General features: G+C 40.9%; 1 protein-coding gene across 5 annotated transcripts in view; it reads right to left on the reverse strand.

Moving 5' to 3' along the window:
* The window catches only part of SMARCA2 (SWI/SNF related, matrix associated, actin dependent regulator of chromatin, subfamily a, member 2), a 172,761-nt gene that overhangs the window by 83,033 nt on the left and 69,355 nt on the right, over positions 1–20,373 (reverse strand). For all 5 annotated transcript variants that reach the window (XM_029203354.1, XM_029203350.1, XM_029203351.1 and 2 more), the window contains 6 exons: positions 17,536–17,778; positions 16,086–16,199; positions 7,692–7,799; positions 6,978–7,064; positions 3,865–3,911; positions 1,437–1,603 (listed from right to left, as the gene is read on the reverse strand). In XM_029203354.1, coding sequence (XP_029059187.1) covers positions 1,437–1,603; positions 3,865–3,911; positions 6,978–7,064; positions 7,692–7,799; positions 16,086–16,199; positions 17,536–17,778 — 766 coding nt within the window. The remainder of the gene's footprint in view (positions 1–1,436; positions 1,604–3,864; positions 3,912–6,977; positions 7,065–7,691; positions 7,800–16,085; positions 16,200–17,535; positions 17,779–20,373) is intronic.

Here is a 20,373-nt window from a genome sequence, read left to right on the forward strand (position 1 = left end):
AACATTCCAAGGTCACAGTCCCAAGAGAGCTGAGATTCCAAACGAAATGCCACAGAATAGTAAACAACAGTTCTACAGGACACCTGGGGGGGCTGTACATCCAGGGAAAATAGAGCTGGCCGCCACCCCCCTCACTCAAGCAGCAGTGAAGGAGGGCTTGCCTTTCAAAGGAAGAATGCTGACGGAAGGCTGAACTTACCCCTCACAGAGAGGGAGGAGCCAATGCATCAGGTCAGAAGATGAGACACAGGCAGATTTGCCAAAAGACAGACTGTGGTTGACATAACTGTGTCATGAATTCAGAATTAACATTGACTTAACCATTCCTCTGTTTTCAGTGACTTTAAGGAGGAGAGGCAAAAAGATTTTTAAAAAATCAAGTCTGTCAGAGGTATAATTAATTTAAAAGTTAATACGGCCCTAAGAGGTACACCATATAGAGAATTCACTTGAAAACTCAAGTAAGAGAACACAGGGCAGGTCCGAGGTTGGTAAATATCCAGTTATATCTAATTCACGGCAAAAGGGGGAGAAAATGTTGGATTGAAAATAAAACCACACCTTTTAATGGAACATAAACTTTAAATTTCCCATTTGACGATAACTTGAATATTGCATTGGATAAAAGTCGGTGTTCGTAACACCATGCAGGAATTCAACACCAGCCGGCCTATACATCAGCTCCTATCCCTACTTACTACTCTTTGAAAATGTTACCCCTGCCATAGTATGAAAATTTTGATGCCTTTAATCTCTGAAATGCTAGAGCTGCCACCCAAACCATATAGCAATTTAGGAAGTATCCCTAAATTCGTACTTTCTTCCATTCATATTTTCTGACTAATTTTTTAAGGACATGGTATTTAAATTTCACTCTTAAAATCAGGCCAATATTCTACATAGTTGGCAAAATCCAGCAAAGAGTGAAGCCCTCTCTCTTAACGTAGCATGTAGATATGTTCTATTTAGAAAAAGAGAGAAGCTTTAACGATAGATATAATCTTAAATGAACTCCAACAGTGTCACTGAAGAAAGGAGTCATAGCCTTTATCCCCTTAAAATATGCCTTCACAGAGAAAGCTAAAGGCTTATCAAAGTATTCTATATGGTGCACAGGTAACAGACAAGCCTAAGGGCAAGGAGAGTTTTTCAATTTTAGTTTAGTTTGGCTTATTTTAATTGTGGTACTTATAAGTGATCCTAAGTCCATTTGTATTGGTTTGTACGTGAGATAAAGAGCAGCACAAATAATTTCAGCTTATTTTAAGCTGGAGGATATAAAGACTGCTGTCTAGAGAAGCTGCACCCCACCCTGCTAGTTAATTCTTCAAGAATTTTACCGCTCCTTTTGGCTGAGATTGGAATTCGATCTCAGTGCCCATTATCCCTGCACTCTGGGTTGTGTGGCTTCAGAGCCTAATTCCTTACACACTTACCATCAAGGCGCAGGTAAAGGAAGTTCCGAAAAGCAAAGTAATCCTCCATGATGGTCATGAGAGACGTCATCTGGCAGAAAAGCAGCACGCGGTGATTAGTCGCTCTCAATTTTGGCAGAATACGATCAAGTAGCTCAAACTTTCCTGAGGCCCGATACAGCTCAGCCCTGAACCCAAAAATGCAAAACAAGAAGACAGTATTACTGCTGTCTTCTTGAAGGATCCAGCAGAGCTTTGCTTTTCATATAGTGCCTTGTGCATAGTACACACTCAATAAGTAACTACAGAATGAATGAATGGATGAATGGATGAGTGAATGAGTGAATGAGTGTCCACTCCGAAGCAACTGAGACTATTACACGGAAAAAATAAAATATATTTCTAGAAAACCCATAAAAAGTATATTATATACTCTAGGTATGATGACAGTTTCTAGAAAGAAAAGGAAACCTAATACTTTGACTCTCTCAACTCTCCCTCCCTCTCTCTGTCTTTCCTACACATGCATATATGTATATGTTGTCATTTTTTAAAATCCCTAACTTATTAAGTACATAAAATTACTAATTTAGGGCACTTAAGATTCATTGAAATACTTACTGAGCACCTACTATGTGCCAAGCACACTGCTGGGCATGTGTATAAGCAAAATAGAATCCCTGCCTTCCAAATGGGTAATTAACAACTTGTGATAAGCCCTAAAAAGAAAAATAGCAAGTTGCTATGAGTGCTCATAGCAACATGTGACATCTTCTTTACATTAGAGCAGTGCTTGGCCAAACATCAGCCCCTGGACTGCTGTCTGTTTTTGTAAATAAAGTTTTATTGGAACACAGCCAGGCTCACTCATTTCTGTTTGCCTATGGACTGCTTTCAAGCTACCACGGCAAAGTTGAGCAGGTGCAACAGAGACTTTTTGGCCAGCAAAGGTGGAAACATTTGAGATTTGGCCCTTTGCAGAAAAGAATTTGGCAGCCGCTGGTTTAGAGCATCAAAGGTGACCCGCTAAAGAGCTAACAGTTTAGCTAAAACCTGAAATAAGCAAAAGGCAGCCAGGTGAAAAAGGTGGGCTTAGGATTGGAGAGGAGGAGATTCCAGGAAGCAGAAAGAGTATGTGCAAAGGCCCTGAGGAGTAAAAGAGCCTGGTGAGTCTAAAGAATTGAAAAAATGGTGTGTGTGGCTTAAGCTTAAGTCGGGGGGCAGAGGGGGATGCTGGGAGATGACAGCAGAGATGAAGAGGGTGGGAGGGGGGACAGATCCTGTAGGGCTCTATTAATTTTAGTTTTAAGTGCAACAGAAAGCCAGTGATGGGTTTTAAACAGGGGGGTGACGAGATATGACATCTTTTTAAAAGATCACCATGTATGCTGTAAAGAATGGATTGGGGAGGGGACACAATCCTGGCTTACATAGAAACTCACATTAAAAAACACGATGATAGAGTGCTGTCAGATAGAGAAGAATGTTAGTGAGTTAAAGTAGAGTTCTTCTCCTCCACAAGAAACCACTCTCCTCTTTATCAACAGGGATGTGTCATATTATTAAAACTTAGTTGTAGGGGTGATGTTGTTGGGAAAACTCCCCAGTGCATGTGCAGTCTAGTCTATAATACTGAAACGTATCATTGGTAGTTGATTTTATGACACACAGAACAGACATTTTCAAGTGTAAGTCTTCCCAACATCCATCCCCTACTCTGAGACTGTCCTCCAAACACCCCCTAAGGCCAGGTTTTCAATATGCAACCCTGGCCAACCTGACGGCACCAGAAGTGAACAAAGGACAGAGAGAAAAGGAGAGACAAAGAAGAGCAACACAGTCTGCCCTTGGCATCCAAGAATTGACCCCTTTATCCTAAAAATAAAAATTTCCCTGGTGCCGCACAAGCAAAACAGAGACTTTCTATTAATGCAACATTCGGTTTTGTTGTGTTGCAGGCATGCATCTCTTCAATGTCCACTGCTAATGAAAAATTATTTCTTATACAGACCATAGGCTAACAAATTACTGTCAAGGTGTATATATGCACAGCAGATGGGACATTTTCCTCTCATACACATTAATGTTGAATATCAACTTGAGACTTCCTATGGTAAACTCGCTTTGAGCTCAAGCTACACTATTGGTTATAAGAACCCTTTGAAGCTCTGACAACGTTTTTAGAACACTAGGACACTGTTAAGTCTATTAAAGGAGATCTATGTCCTTTGAATAGCCACTTGCTCAAGGCATGTAGTAATTTATGCCAGTAAAGTAAAAGGGAATGCTGATATCATTTTGGTTAACAACTTCTGTACCCTCTGCTGAGGAGAGAGGAGGGCTGAGGGGGCTGGCGGTATGTATTTGTGTGATAGGAAACACTTCAGAGAGAAAAGTTAGGGAGGACCAACAAACTATGTTTTGGAAGAAAAAAAAAATTAAGATTTACCCATTGATGACCCCATTTGAATAGCCCAGGTGTTCAGCAAAGGATTCCTTTAAAAGAGAGAGAAGAAAATGATTCTCAAAAACGGATCTGTAATTATTAACTTAATGATTATTCTATTAGTGAGGTCATCCTATCTATTTCTAGAGCACAGTTAAATAAGATAATGAATAAGTAAGGAAACACTCGTTATACAATGAACCAGAAACTCAAAGCCTTTGAATTCAGACTATAGTTCTGCCAGAAACGTATGCCATAAGTCTGCAAGTCTCTAGACTCTCATACTGAGATGATAGGGCTAGTTCACTCATCAAACAGTGATTAAGTGTTGACTGGCCCAGGGCTGTGGTAGGCAGGTACTGGGAATCCAGAAAAAAATGAAGTAGCTACCCCAAGGAGCTTAGAGTCTAGACTAGAGGAAGAGCTTCATACAAGCAAATCAAGATTAATATATACACATAAATACACTGTGGAAATAGTTAACTGTGAAAGTAATGATTATTTATGTACTACATACTGTAAATCTTAGTTTGGTGGAATCCTAACATCCCTTCCATACTGTGCTTTTCTGTATTATAAATAAGGCTCTAAATGTATACCACCCCTCAGGTGACCGGCTTCCACTTTTAAAACACAGAACTTAATTACAGAATTCCCTCCTCACTGATTCTGTGGAAGAAATAAGTTGCTGTTCTCCATGTGACTTTCGCATTCCTTCCTTATGGGAAGGGAGACCATCTGTGGGGAGGAGAGCACGTCACACCTTCACATTAACCACCAGCTGTCTCCCTTCTCTGCTCCCCTTCCTTCCCAGATCACTGAAGCTTTCCTCCAAGGGGACCAGATCCTCCCTTTGGGCTTTGCTCCCAAACATGCTCATCATTTATGGCAGGCCCAGCCCCTCCGGATGCTTCCCTGCCGGCAAAATTAACGCCAATGGACCTCAGCTAAAAACCCTACCCTGACTCCAAGCCTACCCTTTCGTCTCTACAGGTGCCATTCCTGACTAGAGATTTGGGTCTCATCTGACTCTCAGATGGTATGTGTTGATAGATGGTGATAAGGTCAGGTATCAGCAGCATTTTAAAAACACGGCTTTCATTTCTCTGGTTTGAAGATCCCCAGGGAGGCAGTGAGCCCAATCCAGAGACCAGGTTTCTAGTATGAAGTAGTATGAACAAAGGGTGTGTAAGCAAACAAAACGAAGACAAAAGCAAAATGCACACACCATCTCTGGTTCACAACTGTGATACCTTTGCAAATAACTGTGGGTCTCATTGCCAGGAATGTGCTCCTGAAAGTTTTTTACATTAAAAAAATTGCAAATCAAAGTCTCTCTTTCTATTGACTGCTACTTAAAATGTCAATGTGCAGGCAAAGGAGGACATGTTACTTAGACCTAGCTTCTTTGATTCCCCCCTTCCCTCCCCAGGTGCTCCAGATAGAAGCTTGACAACCTCTCCCTTCCTGACACGGCCCAGTGTGTCTCAGAGGTTCATCTTGGTACGATAACCAAAATGAAGTTAAGATTGACACCTAATTTTCATAATTTCTAAGTCCTCAAACTCCTCTATACTTTTACAAAGTAAATATCTTAAAATTATTTTTAGGAAAAATAAGATAGTGGGTGACAGGTTGACCTGACATGACCCCGATCATTTTCATCAATAGATCTTTTTTTTTTTTTTTTTTTTTGTGGCTCCTCCAACCCAACATGTACCCCCCACTAACTCATGGATACCTTACAGCCCATTTATCACATTATTGGTTTACCAGACACTTCATACGTTATTTTTTTTTTTTAAGTTTATCCTCCTGCCAGTCCTATAATCTATTACCATCTGATGACAAGTCAAGTAGCTATGAGTGACTTACACCAAGTCACAGTCAAAAGTGACCTGGGGTACAGACTTATTACCACACAGTGGATTCTCCTACTATGTGTCTAAATAGGCTTGTTGGTGAGACCTTCCCATCCCTCCCTTTCTTCCTTCTTTCTTTTCTTCCTTCCTTCCTTACATCCATCCTTCCTTCCTTTTACTGTTGTCATTTTACTTATATCGAGGGCCTTTTACTCTATAAAGGAAGGGTTGCCTGCCCCTGAGGCAATAACAGTGTCAGGAGTTTTTCTAATTTCCCACCACAGGTGGGATAGGACTCCAGGACAGGGACAGAGGTGCGATATATACTGTCACCTAACAAGCGCAATTACCAAAAAGAAGGAAGAAAAAAAGAATCTTCAAAGTCAAGAATATTTCAGTCTCATTTCCAGGAATATGCTCCTGAAAGTTAAATTCCTAAAACCTTCTATGTATTTATTTGTTAATAAGCTGGTGCCAACACGGAGCCTGCAGTGACTTGCCCCATGCCTCCTTCTCATCTGTAGTGGAAAGTAAGCAGTGCCCTGGCAAGTAACTGCCGCTAGGACCATATGCCTCTGCGGCAACACTGAAAAGTGGAGGCTACAATTGTGGCCCCTTTTCCTTCCTGCTCAAGTCGATGGCTCCTGCTGGGGTGAAATTGTCAACTTTAGGAAACTCATTCGCATGTAGCGAACAGGGCAGAATACGTCCTCTCCCCTAAAAATAGCTTCCTAGAGACCAGAGCCTCAGGATAAAAGCCTGTATCTACACTGTCATGAAAGAGGCCAGAAAGGAAAAAATACAAATCTAAGTAACAGACTAAAGTCAGTGACTTTTACAGAGAGCATCCTTCTGTTCAACGGGTATAAATACATTATTTTAATATTTTCCACAGCATCCTTCTGAGGAAGCTGGATGTATTTATCATTATCTTCCATTTCGGAGCTCCTACTATAACAAGGCAAATCACAGCACCTACCCAAACCCACATAATGAGCCATAGCTTACAGCATTTTCTCACTACTTGAACCTCCTGGTTATAAAATTCCAGATGCGCAAGTGTCTGGTGCCAATGAGAATCCATAACTAGAAAATTCATGTTTGTTAATTCTGCTCTTCAAGCTATCAGACCATGTTGTTTCAACTTCCACACGTTTTAACGCTCTTTTATTTTGTATTAAAAAAATTGTCTGCATGGTATTAGTAGGAATAGCACAGTAAGGATCAGGGTCACGACAGAGAACGCAGACTTACCTCAATGTGCTGAAACATATATGGGTGATTGCAGATTTTTCTCAACTGCATGATAGTGTTCATAAGTGTCTTAGCGCCTCCTTTCCCCTAAGAACAAGTAGAGGGGAGTGAAAATAGAAGTTATTAATTGATCAGGTATTTCCCATTAAAAAAAAAATAGGCTTCTATAGAAACAGCAAAGGGCCATAGGTCTTCTCAGTAATCTACACCTCTTGTGGTCCAAAGTTCCTGTTACTATTACATAGTTGTTTCTGAATTAGATATAACATCTTCCTTGTGACTAACTTATCCTAGAGGAGGGAATTATGCCCAGTGGATGGCTTTGAGAAATCACTGTCTATTCGCTAGGATTCACAGCTGTCTATTCCCTAGAAGCATGGAACAGATGCCCAGGGAATGAAACTGGATTGTGAAACCTTCTATAATGCCACCACACCCTTAGGCAGCTATCTTCCGTGCAGAAATGACATGAGCGTAGCTAACTATTTTGGTGATACGAACACCAAGATGGTGTTCGTTTCTAACTGCTCCTCTGCAGTTTGCAGGTAAGAGGCTAAGAGATTTTCTTAGGCAGCAACAATAGCTCCAGAAAAAGCCCAGTCATTTGCTTCGACAAATCAGCATTAGCAGGGATGTTTCCTAGGAGTATCCAGTGTCAGAGCCCCAAGAAGATACATGACAGCACCTTGAGTTGCAACATCTTTCACAACGTACCTTCTTATCTTTCTCCGAACCGTCTGTGAGGAGGATCCCTTTGGCTTGCATATGGCGATACAGAATCTTCTGCAGAGCTGACATGTCACACTTGATCACATATTCAACCTGGGGAAAAAGAACAGTAAGTAGAGCGGGAGAGAGAAGGTGCCTGTTCTAAGAAGACTGTTGAGACATGGTTGCTGGTGGCACTCCTGGAACCACGAAGGTATCTCTCTTGCCCCCCTCTTGGATTCATGGAGGAGGTGGGGTGGGGTGGTGGTAGTGATGGAGAGGACCACAGTCGTCACTACTAAAGGTACCATTATACTGTAGGGACCTTCAAAAGGCTGTATGTCATTGACCATTGACACTAGGGTCATGTTTTCGGACATTTCTTTGCCTTGTTCCATACTTGAGAGAGAGAGAGGCTGGCAAACTGTTCAAATTCAAAGATGTTCCACACAGAGTATTTTCTTTTCTTTTTTTTTTATAGTATTTCCTCTGCTTCCCACCTATACCTCCTTTCCTATGAACAGAACAGTTTTAGGAAAAACAGTGCTTGGCCAATAACCTCTGATTTTCTTTGGAAAACATTTTTTAAATGGTCCTAGGTGGCTACCCCCAATACCGATCTGAAAAGGAGATTCATGAGAGCCCTAGGTTGACTATATGTAATTACCCTCTGCTTTTGAAGGATGAGAGGATACTACCCTAGTGAGGATAACAGGCAAAAGAGAGGAATTAATCCCCAATTGGATGCAACTTTAGGACCATATTCTTTAGAGGCAAGGCCACATGTGCTTCCATTCTGAAATAACAGAAAAATCCAATTTAAAACAGTGAAAGGGAATTCATGTGCTGGTGGTTTCATACACACCTGCAATACTTCTCGCACGCTCCTAATGCACACAATCTGCCTTATTTCCTATTATTGTTTTTCTTTATTAAAAAAAATCCCCAGAATACAAATGTGAACTTTTCATAATAAACATCAGATTAATGCCTAGAAATCTGCAGAACGTGATTAAAAGCAAATCAGCAAGCTGCCTAATGTTTAACAAACTGGTTAAAAATGATCAGGTTATTTTCAGCTCTGAGGGCCAGGGCGAGGAGGTCACAGATGAAGAGAAGTTGAATATTCATTCGATTGTTGCTTTAGAAGGAACCTGTCAGGCCAGCCAGAACCGCAATTAATAGCCTTTTGCTACTTGTTTTGATGCACCAAATCAGATTAGAGAAAGGTGGATTCTTCTGCAGAAAAGTTAAGAAAAGCAAGTGACCTGCCATAGACTTGTTTTAGTTTTTAATGACTTTCTTGGCCAGGGTGGAAAAAACATCTCCAAGCTTAATAAATAAGGATGCACTATTAGTACAGGCTTTGTGCTCCACAGACTTGATGCTGCATGTTTTTAAAGTACTTCGGCTTTTTCAAGAGCTGTTAACTCTCCACGAAACTTGACGACGGTGTAGAAAAATGTTAAACAACTTCAGACTTTAACAAGCATAATGATAAAAATGACACCAAGGGCTAGTATTATTGAGTACTTTCTATGGACCAGGCCCTGTGCAAAAATGCTTTATGTGCCCTCTCCCATTTCACTACACAAGAGCTGTAGGAGAGTTACATTTAGTGGTGTTCAAGTTTTATAGATAAGGAAACTGAGCATCAGAAAGGTTAAGTGACTGGGTTGACGACTTCCTTAAGCTCTATGCTAAGGATGACCACGGAGACTTTTAGGTTTCCCAGTTCTGCCCTGATGGTTCACCTTCACCTGGGCCTCCCTGCCAGCCAGCTTGTGCACACTTTCCTGAATGTGGAAAGGAGGGCTGAGGCTTGCTTGTGAGTGCGTTAGGAGACAGAAGAACCAGAATGAGGGACTGGACCCTCAACCTCCTTCCCATCATTTAGCTGCTGCTGAGAGCTGGAGGGGAGGGAGTTTGGGAAGCAGGAGGCATGCACGATGATGCCACGCAGAGAGGGATGTCAAACACCCCCAGAGGGGCCAAGTCAGCAGAGATGCGAGCTCAACCCTAGAAGCTGATGGCTGCTGTAGGAAGGTGATGTTCCCCCCAGCCCTCCTACCAAGCACCATTCGGGGGTACCAGAAGCTAGTTTGATACACATCATCAAAATCGCCATCCTAAGTTTCACGACTATATTTTACGTTTGCTCCCTGTAACCTCCCAAACAAGTCCAAGCTATTTTGTTTGTCTTTGTACTTTCCCCCAGGCCTGGGGTGAGGGTCCTTAGTCTTAGGGCTTCCTTTCCAAATTTTACTCTCTCCGAGGGCTCTCTGGAAGATCTTCCCCGATCACATCTATCAGCCAAAGTTAATCTTCCTTTTCATTTCCCGCAAAGAAGTGGTCATTAAACTTTTCTGATGGCAGTTCCTTACCAGGAAGACATGAAAGCGCCTCTTCCCAATACATGCCCATATATTTAACTATGAATTATATGCACGCGCCGACATTAACGTCTCAAAACACAAATTACCTTTAGGACAGGGGTCAATGTTAAAGGCAGTTGATTTTATATCTACATTTCAAGAGGCCAATTTGATGACATCTAATTTTTTGGGTTATAATGGGGCTGGTGAAAACCCACACTAGGAACAGGAGAGGTGGCAGGACTGCCCTTTTCCTACCGTCCATCTGTGCTTACGTCATCCGTCTTGTTTTCAACCTGCAATCCTTTGCAGAATCTTTTAAAGCCCTTCATTAATTCTGAGGGCCGGGGGTGTCAGTTTAGTTAAAATGAGATCATCCTAAAATCCTTTTATCTGGATACGGGGAAACCCGCAATGCTCACAGTAGGCAGAAAGCGCAGGAACCAGGCTGTGACGGTGAGCGGATATCTGATGCCCCAGGTGGAGGTGCTTCCCGTCACACTCCCGCCCGGGATAACCGATACAGTCTAAGCAAGGTATCCTGACTTTCTGATGTGCATACATACCACACGGGTACCAGTGTCCATCTGTATGTTAAATTAATAAAGCTTATTTTTTTTTATTTTTAAGAGAAAAAGTAATATAAATGGAAGCTCTAAAATCTTCTTCCCACACCTCAATGGATTACTAGTAAGCACCTCCCCACATACTCACACACACACCCTTGTGTGCTCTGGGGACCCCTCTCCTAAAGCACTTGAAGGCCTGGATCCTTCCTCCTGATGGGGTGGATGATGCTGCCTTTCATTGTCATGCCATCGGTCAGTGACATCTCACACCATGCCTCCAATTTCTGGTACAGCTCCTGCACCTTCCAGCCCTGCCCAAGGGCAGTGCAGCGCACAGATCAAGCCATCAGAGCTACGCATTGAGAAAAGGGCAGACTGAAGAATTCTAAAGTAGACATGCAGACTGACAGTGGCAAGGAGAGGAAAGTCTTTGTAATCATCACGCCATCTCAAACTCTGTTGGGTCTGGGTCACCTCCAAAAAACATGATGGTCCCTGATTAGAGCATGAATTTGAAAGTTCCTCAAAATATGCTGGTGTTGAAGGAAATAAAATCTATGACTCTTTAACAGGGATGATTCTCCCAACAAGTTAGGCTTATGAGAGCCACTGGGACTATTATTTTCAAATTATATGTAAAATTGGGGTGTCAGCCTCATGGACATGACAGTTATCTCCTAAGACTCCTTATGTTAGTAATGATCAAATTGGTCCCTTCAGGGAGCTAAATTGGGCGGTTATATTGGCCCAGACTCTCCTCCCATATAACCCTGTAAAAGTTTTCAACCTTTATTCATAGTTTCTCCCTAAACACTACTCCTCACTTATAATTTCCCTTCCAAAAGGAGGTATTATTAGACCAATAAATGCAGACTACTGTGTGTGATATATTACCACTTTGTGAATTGAGATTTCCAAGATTAAATTTATGAAAGTCCCAGGTTCTAGAATCTATGGCAAGAGAGGAACAAAGTGATGATTAATTACATCAAGCATTCTAAATTTTTATATAATGAATATAAAAGCTGCCCATCTAAACAATGCTTTTTTGTGGTTTTATACAGATTATATCAAAATCAGGGTCGATTTTAGGTAGGTCAACCTCTAGTTAATCTCAGACATTGTATACATATTTTAGCATATTTAGACACACACACACACACACACACACACACACAGCCAATGGCAAGTACAGTTGGATCTTGATTATACAAAGGGGAAAGTCAGCACAGACAACCTCAAATGGGAGCTAAATCGAAAAATCAATTTTTCTTTAGCTTAAGTTAGGTTTTATATAATCCCTTTTCCATGAATTGCGCTTCTTCCGTAAGTATAAGGAATGGATCTTATGCCAGCAGCTTGGTGGTGGTGTTGGGAGGGGCCTGGAGACAGTATATTCTCTTGCTCATTAGGTGTTTCATTAGACTCATTAAGTCATTAAAAATACTCATTGATTAAAACTAATTTTTATTAAATACTCATTCATTAAAACTAATTTTTCTATGAAGTAGAACTGCATTTATCAAACTGTGGCCCTTCTATGCCTGCTTTGGTTTCATCTGAGGAAATACAGACTCCTGAGGTCACTCCCACTATACTGAACAGAATTACTGGGGCTAGGGCTGGTACTTTGTACTTTTAAGAGTTTTTCTATCTGAAAACTCAACAATAAGAAAAGAAATAACTGGGAAAAAAACAGGCCAAAGATTTAACCACCACTTCATCAAAGAAGACACATGTATGCCAAATAAACACATGAAGACGAGTCACAAGTTATCAGCACACAATTATTGAAATGGCCAGCAGTGTTAAAAACTGAAAATATCAAGTATTGAGGAGAATGTGGAGGAACTGGAATGCTCATACATTGCTGGCTGGACGACAAAATGGTTCAGACTCCTTAGAAAACCATTCGGAAGTTTCTTATAAAGTTATGTGTACATTTACCATATGACCAAGCAAGCCCACTCCTAGATATTTACTAAAATGAAATGAAAACCTATGTTCACACAAAAACCTATACACAAATGTTCATAGCAGACTTATGCATAACCATCAAAAACTAGAAACAACCCAAATTTCCTTCAGTTAAATGGATAAACAAACTCTGGTGCATCAGTATAATAGAATATTATTCAACAATGAAAATGAACCAATTAATGATACGTCCAACACCTTGGATGTATCTCAAATTCATTACACTAAATGAAAAACCAGATGCAAAAGGTGTGATGAGACACATTGTCTGATTCCCTTCATACAGCATTCTGGAACAGGCAAAACTACAGGGATGGAGAACAAATTAGCGGTTGCATGAGGCTAAGGGTAGAGGGACAGTTTGACTAAAAAGTGAGAGCACTAGGAAATTTTTGGTCGGGGGGACTGGGAGACAGAATTGTTCTGTATTTTGATTGTGGGTAGAGTTAACGTAGCTATGTATTTGTCAAAACTCAGAACTATACACCAAAAAGAGTGAATTTTATTATACATAAATTAAAAAATAAAATGGAAATCCACTCCCCTGATTCTTTTTCATGAAAACACTGGAGCATCACTTCTATAAAATATTTAGCCTTTTCCTGCCATCGGCCACAATTCCTTTCTAGATTCCTTATGCAGCCTGAGAAAGACATATATGTTGTCTGTGGCTACAAGCAGATGGTGGCAGAAGAAAGCTCCTTACCCCCAAGGATGACACTTAAATGGCCAATCTTCCCCAGATTAAAAAAATCCTAACAAGGTAGAAAGAGCAAAGAGTGAAAACTGGCCAAACCACATCAATAACAGCTACGTACACATGTCAAGTGATCAGTTCCCCTATTCGCCATGAAAAGGTTATGGGGACAGAGATGGGGCAGGAACACAGAAAGTGCCAGGACCAGAGAACAGTGAGAAAGAACTTGAAGTGAATAGGGAAGCAGAACCAGAAGTCAGCAACAGAAATGGCAGTGTGGGTAGAAAGTAAGGACTCTGGTGGTAGCAGCTGTCACCAGTTGAGCCCTTACCACGTGCCAGGCATAGTGCTGTGAGTACTGCATCCATTCAGTCCTCTTCTGTGAAGCAGGTATTGTCTATTTGCCAGTTCATTGATGAGAACACTGACACCCACTGGGTTAAGAGACTTGCCCAAGCTCACATAGCTAGTATGAGACGGAGAATGCAGTGGGGACCCAGGTCCACTCTGACGGGCAGAGCCCATGACTTCCACTCCACCAAGTTGCCTCCAGGTAAAGGTAGACAGATAATTCAGTCATACCCTGGAGACAGTGCGGGTTCAGTTCCAGACCAACAAAAGAAAGGGAATATGGTAATAAAGCAAGTCACAAGAATTTTTTGGTTTCCTAGCACATATAAGTTATGTTTACACCATACTATAGTCTATTAAGTGTGCAACAGCACTGTCTAAAAAAATTGGACACACCTTAATCAAAAACTACTTTATTGCTAAAAAATGCTAGCTATCATCTGAGCCTTCAGTGAGTCATAATCCTTTTGCAATGGTACATCAAAGATCACTGATCACAGATCACCGTAACACATAAAACAATAATGAAAAGGCTTGAAATATTGCGAGAATTACCAAAACGTGACACAGAGACATGAAATTAGCATATGCCGAAAAATGGTGCTGACAGACTTGCTCAACGCAGGGTTGCCACAAACCTTCAATTTGGGGGGAAAAAACATGGTATCTATGAAGGGCAATGAAGCAAAGTGCAATAAAATGAGGTATGCCTGTATATCACACACAGGGTGTTTAACATACCTCCAATATAAAAATCTGGATATTAAACAGTACGTGTGTACTTTATGTCGGAAACATGCTCTTGAAAATCTAATCCTAGATTTTTTAAATTTATCAATACTCAGGAAGTCTTCTTGTGAAAAGAGCTGTGGAATAAATATTTTAGTAAAGCAAAGAATCCCTTTGTGATATGACCAATCACCCCATAATCCTTATGCTGCAAAAGTTTGGATTTTAATACAATGGATTTTCTTAAAGCAGGGCATACTTTCAACTTGTAATGTGTTTTTAAAATATCTATCTATATTAGCCATTCAAGACTGGCTCAGAGTAACGAGTAACAAGATTAAGAAGTTTTATGGAATGAATAAATGAAGAACTTCAGTTAATTGCCTTTTATTTTATAGCTCTTCTAAAGAAACAAAAGGAAGTATGGGACAAATTAAAATCTTTAACATTCCATCTCTATAACTTGCAGGATCTCAGTAACATTCAAGGCAGCCACATGACCAGTGTACCCATTACCCAGCTTATTCTGTAACTGAAGTCCATACTGAATAGAAAGGGGGTTACCCAAAGATGCCAAGACCACACAAAGTCAAAGAAATATCAACGGCATTCAATCCCCAAGATGCATTCACTAGCAAAATAAAATACTCAGATATTTAGGTTTTTGCTGGGATAAACATGGTGTAAGAACCGTGTTAATATTTAATTTTTTTCCAACTGCTAATGAATAGGGGCTTAGGGATCAAAATTCTCTCTTAGCAAAGTGATCAACTTTGTATACTATCTTGCCAATCCCACTTAAAACTGGGCAGGATGAACCAATCTGTTCAAAAAATAGAGTCATTAAAACACAATGATGCGAAACACACATTTCACAATTGGCTCCCCTAAAGAGAAAACTCACATCAAACTATCTCATGCAACAAACACTGCACAATGCCAAACAATCTATCTTTAAGAGAATGAAACGTAGAACTCCAGTGTGTGCGGTTCCAAACTATGATCAAAAACATATTAAACCAATACCCAAATCCAACCCCAAAATGTGGAGCTAAGGGCTCAAAAGACATTCTAAAGCACTGAAAAATCAGTGTCCAAAAAGTCATCTGAAAAATATTTTTTAAAATGTTCACGGGAACTTAAATTAGATGATGCGTCTGTAACTTGCAGGAACCCTATTTTTCACTTACTATCAGAACCGTGACATCCCAAGCATCCAACAGTAAACACATTACCGGGAAACCTGGCAAATGTTTACCACGTCCCTTGGTACTGATACAAGCCCCAAACTCAAAGGCTTATGTGGCTCAAAGCAGAATATTTCTATGGCGCCCGCAAGAATGAACTCAACGAGGTTAGTAAAAAGAAAAAATCTAAAGTTAAAACAGAATGTTAATTCATGTAATGTTAAGTGAATGTAAGTTAAAGCTAAAATGTAATGAGACTTAATGAATTTGGTTATTTTTTAAAATCTGCCCCCAAACTTTTGGAAACCAAGATGAAATGCTAAAATTTCCCTTCTCTCTCTACATTAAATCCCCTAGCTTCCATCTAACAACAACAACAAAAAATCCTTTAAGATATTTCCCAGTTACCTGGAACTAAAATACATGCCTGCTGTTTCCGAAACACAATTTCAGGGGCAGGTAGTCCAAATGTATTGGCAGGGGAAGAAACCACAACTTTTGAATTTGCAACATACTTTTTCTGGAAGCTGGGATTCAACTTCTTTCTTCAGTCTCCTCAGTAAAAATGGTCTCAACACCTTATGCAGACGCCTGATGATCAATATAGTTTCTTCTTCATTTAAGTCCACCTATAAGAGAACCTTAGATGAATTTGATCTTTTGCTTTTTTAAAAACAAAGATCTTTCATGCAATGACTCTTCATGTTACATTTATTATTGGTTTCAATATATGATTGAAATTTTATGTGCATTAAGGCTAGGTTTATACCCATCATGTACACCTCAGAATGCTGTTCCCACCTTCCTACCAGGTGGTAACAGAACAGCCTCTAAATGGGTGTCTTGGTCTGAATGCTGAGTTTTGTAGAAAACGGCCCAGAGCCATCACTTTTAGGTCAGGAGTGTTAACAGCTCAGAATTTTATGGGATATGATTGCAGTAAAGGCTGACTAAAGGCTGAGGTAGAACACGAGTAAAAGGGCAATAGTTAATGTGTTCTTCCTTCAAACTGAAGCATTAAATTAGGCTCTTAACTTTGATTGTCTCAGATGCAGAAACATACCAAGGGAACAGGGCCTGAACCTGAAGAGAACAAGAGTGGATCCAGATTACGTCGGTGGCTTTCTAAGCCCCTCTACCTGCATTCTCCTTTGCTCTGCTCTGATCTTGTTCAAGTTCAGTCCTGTTTATATATAACTCCTTCGCTTTCTCTTTCACCTTCCTCTATTCACCTCTAGGGGGCAGAGCTGATTGACGTTACCTTCTCCAAATGGGCAAGCCAGTGAATTCCTAACAAAAGGCTAATGTACCTGTGACATCTCAAAATTAAAGGGCCAGATAGTTCCAACATAAATTTCCCTAAAGCACGTTAAGTGGCTCTTCGTTCCTATAGTGGAAGGAACGATAATAAGAAGTTTGAAAATGGCTACTCCAGGGTTTGAGGAGTATTTATACACACACAAGACTGAGGCTTACAATGTGTAAAGAAAATTAGTATAAACCAGTTTGGTTTCACGTACAAACTCTTAATGCGGAAATGGTTTAAAGGGAAGCCCAAGTTTATAACAAGGAAATATTTCTTTTTAAGGTTTATATTCGGTTGCTTGAGTTGTGGTTAAATAGATTGAACAAATATCTCTGCATTTATCCTCCTTGTGGCCTGTAGCAGTTAAGCGTTCCACCAGCCAGAAACACCCTCTGTTGGCCTGGTTAACACACTGGCAAAAGACAATGGGATTAGGACACCCTAGATCCTAGATCTTACATCCATTATTAGATCCATTTTCTTTGGATGGAAAAATATCTCTGGAGTGAGAACACACACATCCACTGATCGGCTTCCTGATACTCTACAACACTGTGAACCACCCTATGGGTTTTCTGTGGCTCCAGTGCTCTCGGCTTTAGGTCTTTTCGTTTCATTTCATTGTCATGCAGTGGGAAAAACAAAAGTTGGGCCAGTACCCTTTCTCCAGTCATGGCAAATGGAGCATTAAACCACTGCTCAAATGTGCTGCAGCTCTTAAAAATCGTGGGAAGGAGGAAGTTGAGGAGGGCCCAGAGTTCCGGGAGCTTATTCTGCAGGGGGGTCCCGGTCAAGAGGATCCTTCTGGGGGCCACGTAGTGAGTGTTCAGGACCTGAGTCAGCTTGCAGTGGTGATTCTTCATTCGGTGGCCTTCGTCCACTATCATATATTTCCACCGAATCTGTAACACAAGAGGAAGGACCAACATGCGGTGAACAAGGGAAAACACAACTACTTCTAAGAGGCAAGTGGTGATGCGGAAAACCAAAGAACTCATGCTTGGTAAAAGCTATGACACGAGATTCCTTAGCACAGAAGAATCTTAACAGTCTATTTCCCATACCTGACAGATCATCGTGTACTATGTAGTAATGGAATGGACTGATAGAATGTGATTCCAAATTACCCTTTCACAAAGATGGAAACTTGGGCCCAGAATGAAATAGTTGGGCCAGAATTAGCTCCTGTGTCTCCCCATCCAATACTCCTTCTATTAATGTTATGTCATGTCAGCTATGCCAGATTTAATGGCTCTGTTACCTCTGCTCATAGTAAGTAGAGAATATAGCTCCTCACCTGAAGCTCAGGTTAATGACTGATTTCTCCAAGATGGCGTCAGCAGGCACCTGCAGCGGAAGTACTCTGGCTTCGTGCCCTTTTTCTATTGCCTTGGCTGACTACTACCTTCAGGGTTTGGCTCGTGGTTTTTTTTTTGTTGTTAATTTTTTTTTTTTTAATTTGAACTTAGTTGCTAACATTTAAAAGTTGGAACATTTCACATAAAAATCTGGACATCCAGCTTCTTTTAAAACGTTAGAAGATCTGGCAACCCGGACTCTCTTAGTTCATACATACTCCTTACCTGCCAGGTCTAGGACCCCAATTTCAAGAGGTCTAAAATGAAAGGAGAGACTTACTGGCAGAGAGGGCAGTGCTAAAATAGCATTCCTCTGTTTATGCCAAAACTTCAGAATTAAACACAATATATTCCACCAGCATAACTATCACTTCAAAAATTAAAAATGTGACCATATGTCACGATCTTCCTTCCTAAGTCTACACACAGTCCCCTTCCCCTCTCACATCTGACCCTTCAGCCCTCTCCAAGGTCATTGTTTCTCAAAGTGAGAACAATGAGGAATATCCCACTAAGGCTATCCATTCCCCACAAAACAGCGGTAATGGCCAAGAAAAGCATCTGGTGCTCAGATGTCCCTGGATCCCGCTGCAAAGCTCTTAGAGAGGAGGGAGACGGCAAAGCGTTCTGTAAAGTCCTCTCCTTCCTCATTAGAAGCACCAGTGAAGTCCCGGGAAAAGGAATAAAATCATCAGTCAGGCTGGGATGTTCTGGTAAAAGAAACTCCCAGGGTTTTAAAATTTTTTTCCTTCCTCTGCTACCTCTAAGAAAATTGCTTAAGAATAATTAAAGTTGTACGATCAATTGTCCCAAAGTTACCAATAGCGTGAAAAGAGGCCAGGAGATAAAAATGTATTTAAGTCAATATTCTAAATCTACTTCCCTGCCTAATTTAGCTTCTGAAATAATAAACAAGGAATCAGAGGTCTATGATTTTGCTATCGGGTCTACTACTAATTAGGTCTTGCACTCAGAAAAAAATTACTACCCCTTTCTAGAGCTTCATTTCTCCAGTGACAAATAAAAGCAATACACCTCGTTACCAGGCGTCTCTGATGAATTTTGAAATACATATGCAGAAGACATGGTATGAATTTTCTTTAAAGGATCTCAAATGTACAAACACATTCCCACAGTTATATTGAAAACACGTCATTCCTGACACTGCCAAATTCATCTTGGAGCATGAGGAAGAGGAACACAGTATTGTTGCTGGTGCCATCTCAAACCTCCCCCGGGAGCCCATTTCCTTTATGTTATTTCCTAGGAGGCCATGAACAGAACTCTGTTCCCAGGGCAAAGGTTTAATGCAGAGATAGAACACACCCCAGAAACAGTGATCCTGTTCGATTCTGACCATAACTTAGTTTCAGATTATAATGCTTTCAAAACACCACAGGGTAAAAGAAATTACTAAAGGGAAAAAAATTAAGTTTTCATGCTTCCTCTATGACAGAAACTACTCCCATCATTCTACATGAATATATTAGGAGACAAGATGATATAAATGGAGAAAAAAACTCTAGTTTTTGGCTAAAGGACAACTTAGGACATACAAGTTAGCAGACATGTAGGTCACAGGTAGAAAATGACTCTTTCCCGGCTCCAAATAAATAGTCACAGAAAGAGCCCAGAGTAATTCAAACAATAATAGCCCATTATTTCACCAGGAAAAACATAAAACAGGAATAGCACAAAAACTGCAGCTGGGATAAACGTTCATATGGAGAAGACCATATGGAGAAATGCCTACTCATCTCTGGAGAGACAAAGACACAAGAGAAATGACGTTACGCTGCTGACAATATCCCAGGGCAACAAAAACAATTATTTCTTCCATAAGCACGACGTTCAGGGCTGTTGGAGAGAAAAAAAGAGTTGAAGGAACCCAGGTGAATTCTTTTTTTTTTTTTTGCGGTACGCAGGCCTCCCACTGCTGTGGGCTCTCCCGCTGCGGAGCACAAGCTCCGGACCCGCTGGCTCAGCGGCCACGGCTCATGGGCCCAGCCGCTCCACGGCATGTGGGATCTTCCCAGACTGGGGCAAGAACCGGGGTCCCCTGCAGCGGCAGGCGGACTCTCAACCACTGCGCCACCAGGGAAGCCCCCAGGTGAATTTTTTAAAGAGATGTAAGCGCAT

The sequence above is a fragment of the Monodon monoceros genome, unplaced genomic scaffold (genome assembly GCF_005190385.1).
Source record: "Monodon monoceros isolate NGI ecotype Baffin Bay Population unplaced genomic scaffold, NGI_Narwhal_1 Super_Scaffold_5, whole genome shotgun sequence".
In the NCBI taxonomy this organism is placed as follows: domain Eukaryota; kingdom Metazoa; phylum Chordata; class Mammalia; order Artiodactyla; family Monodontidae; genus Monodon; species Monodon monoceros.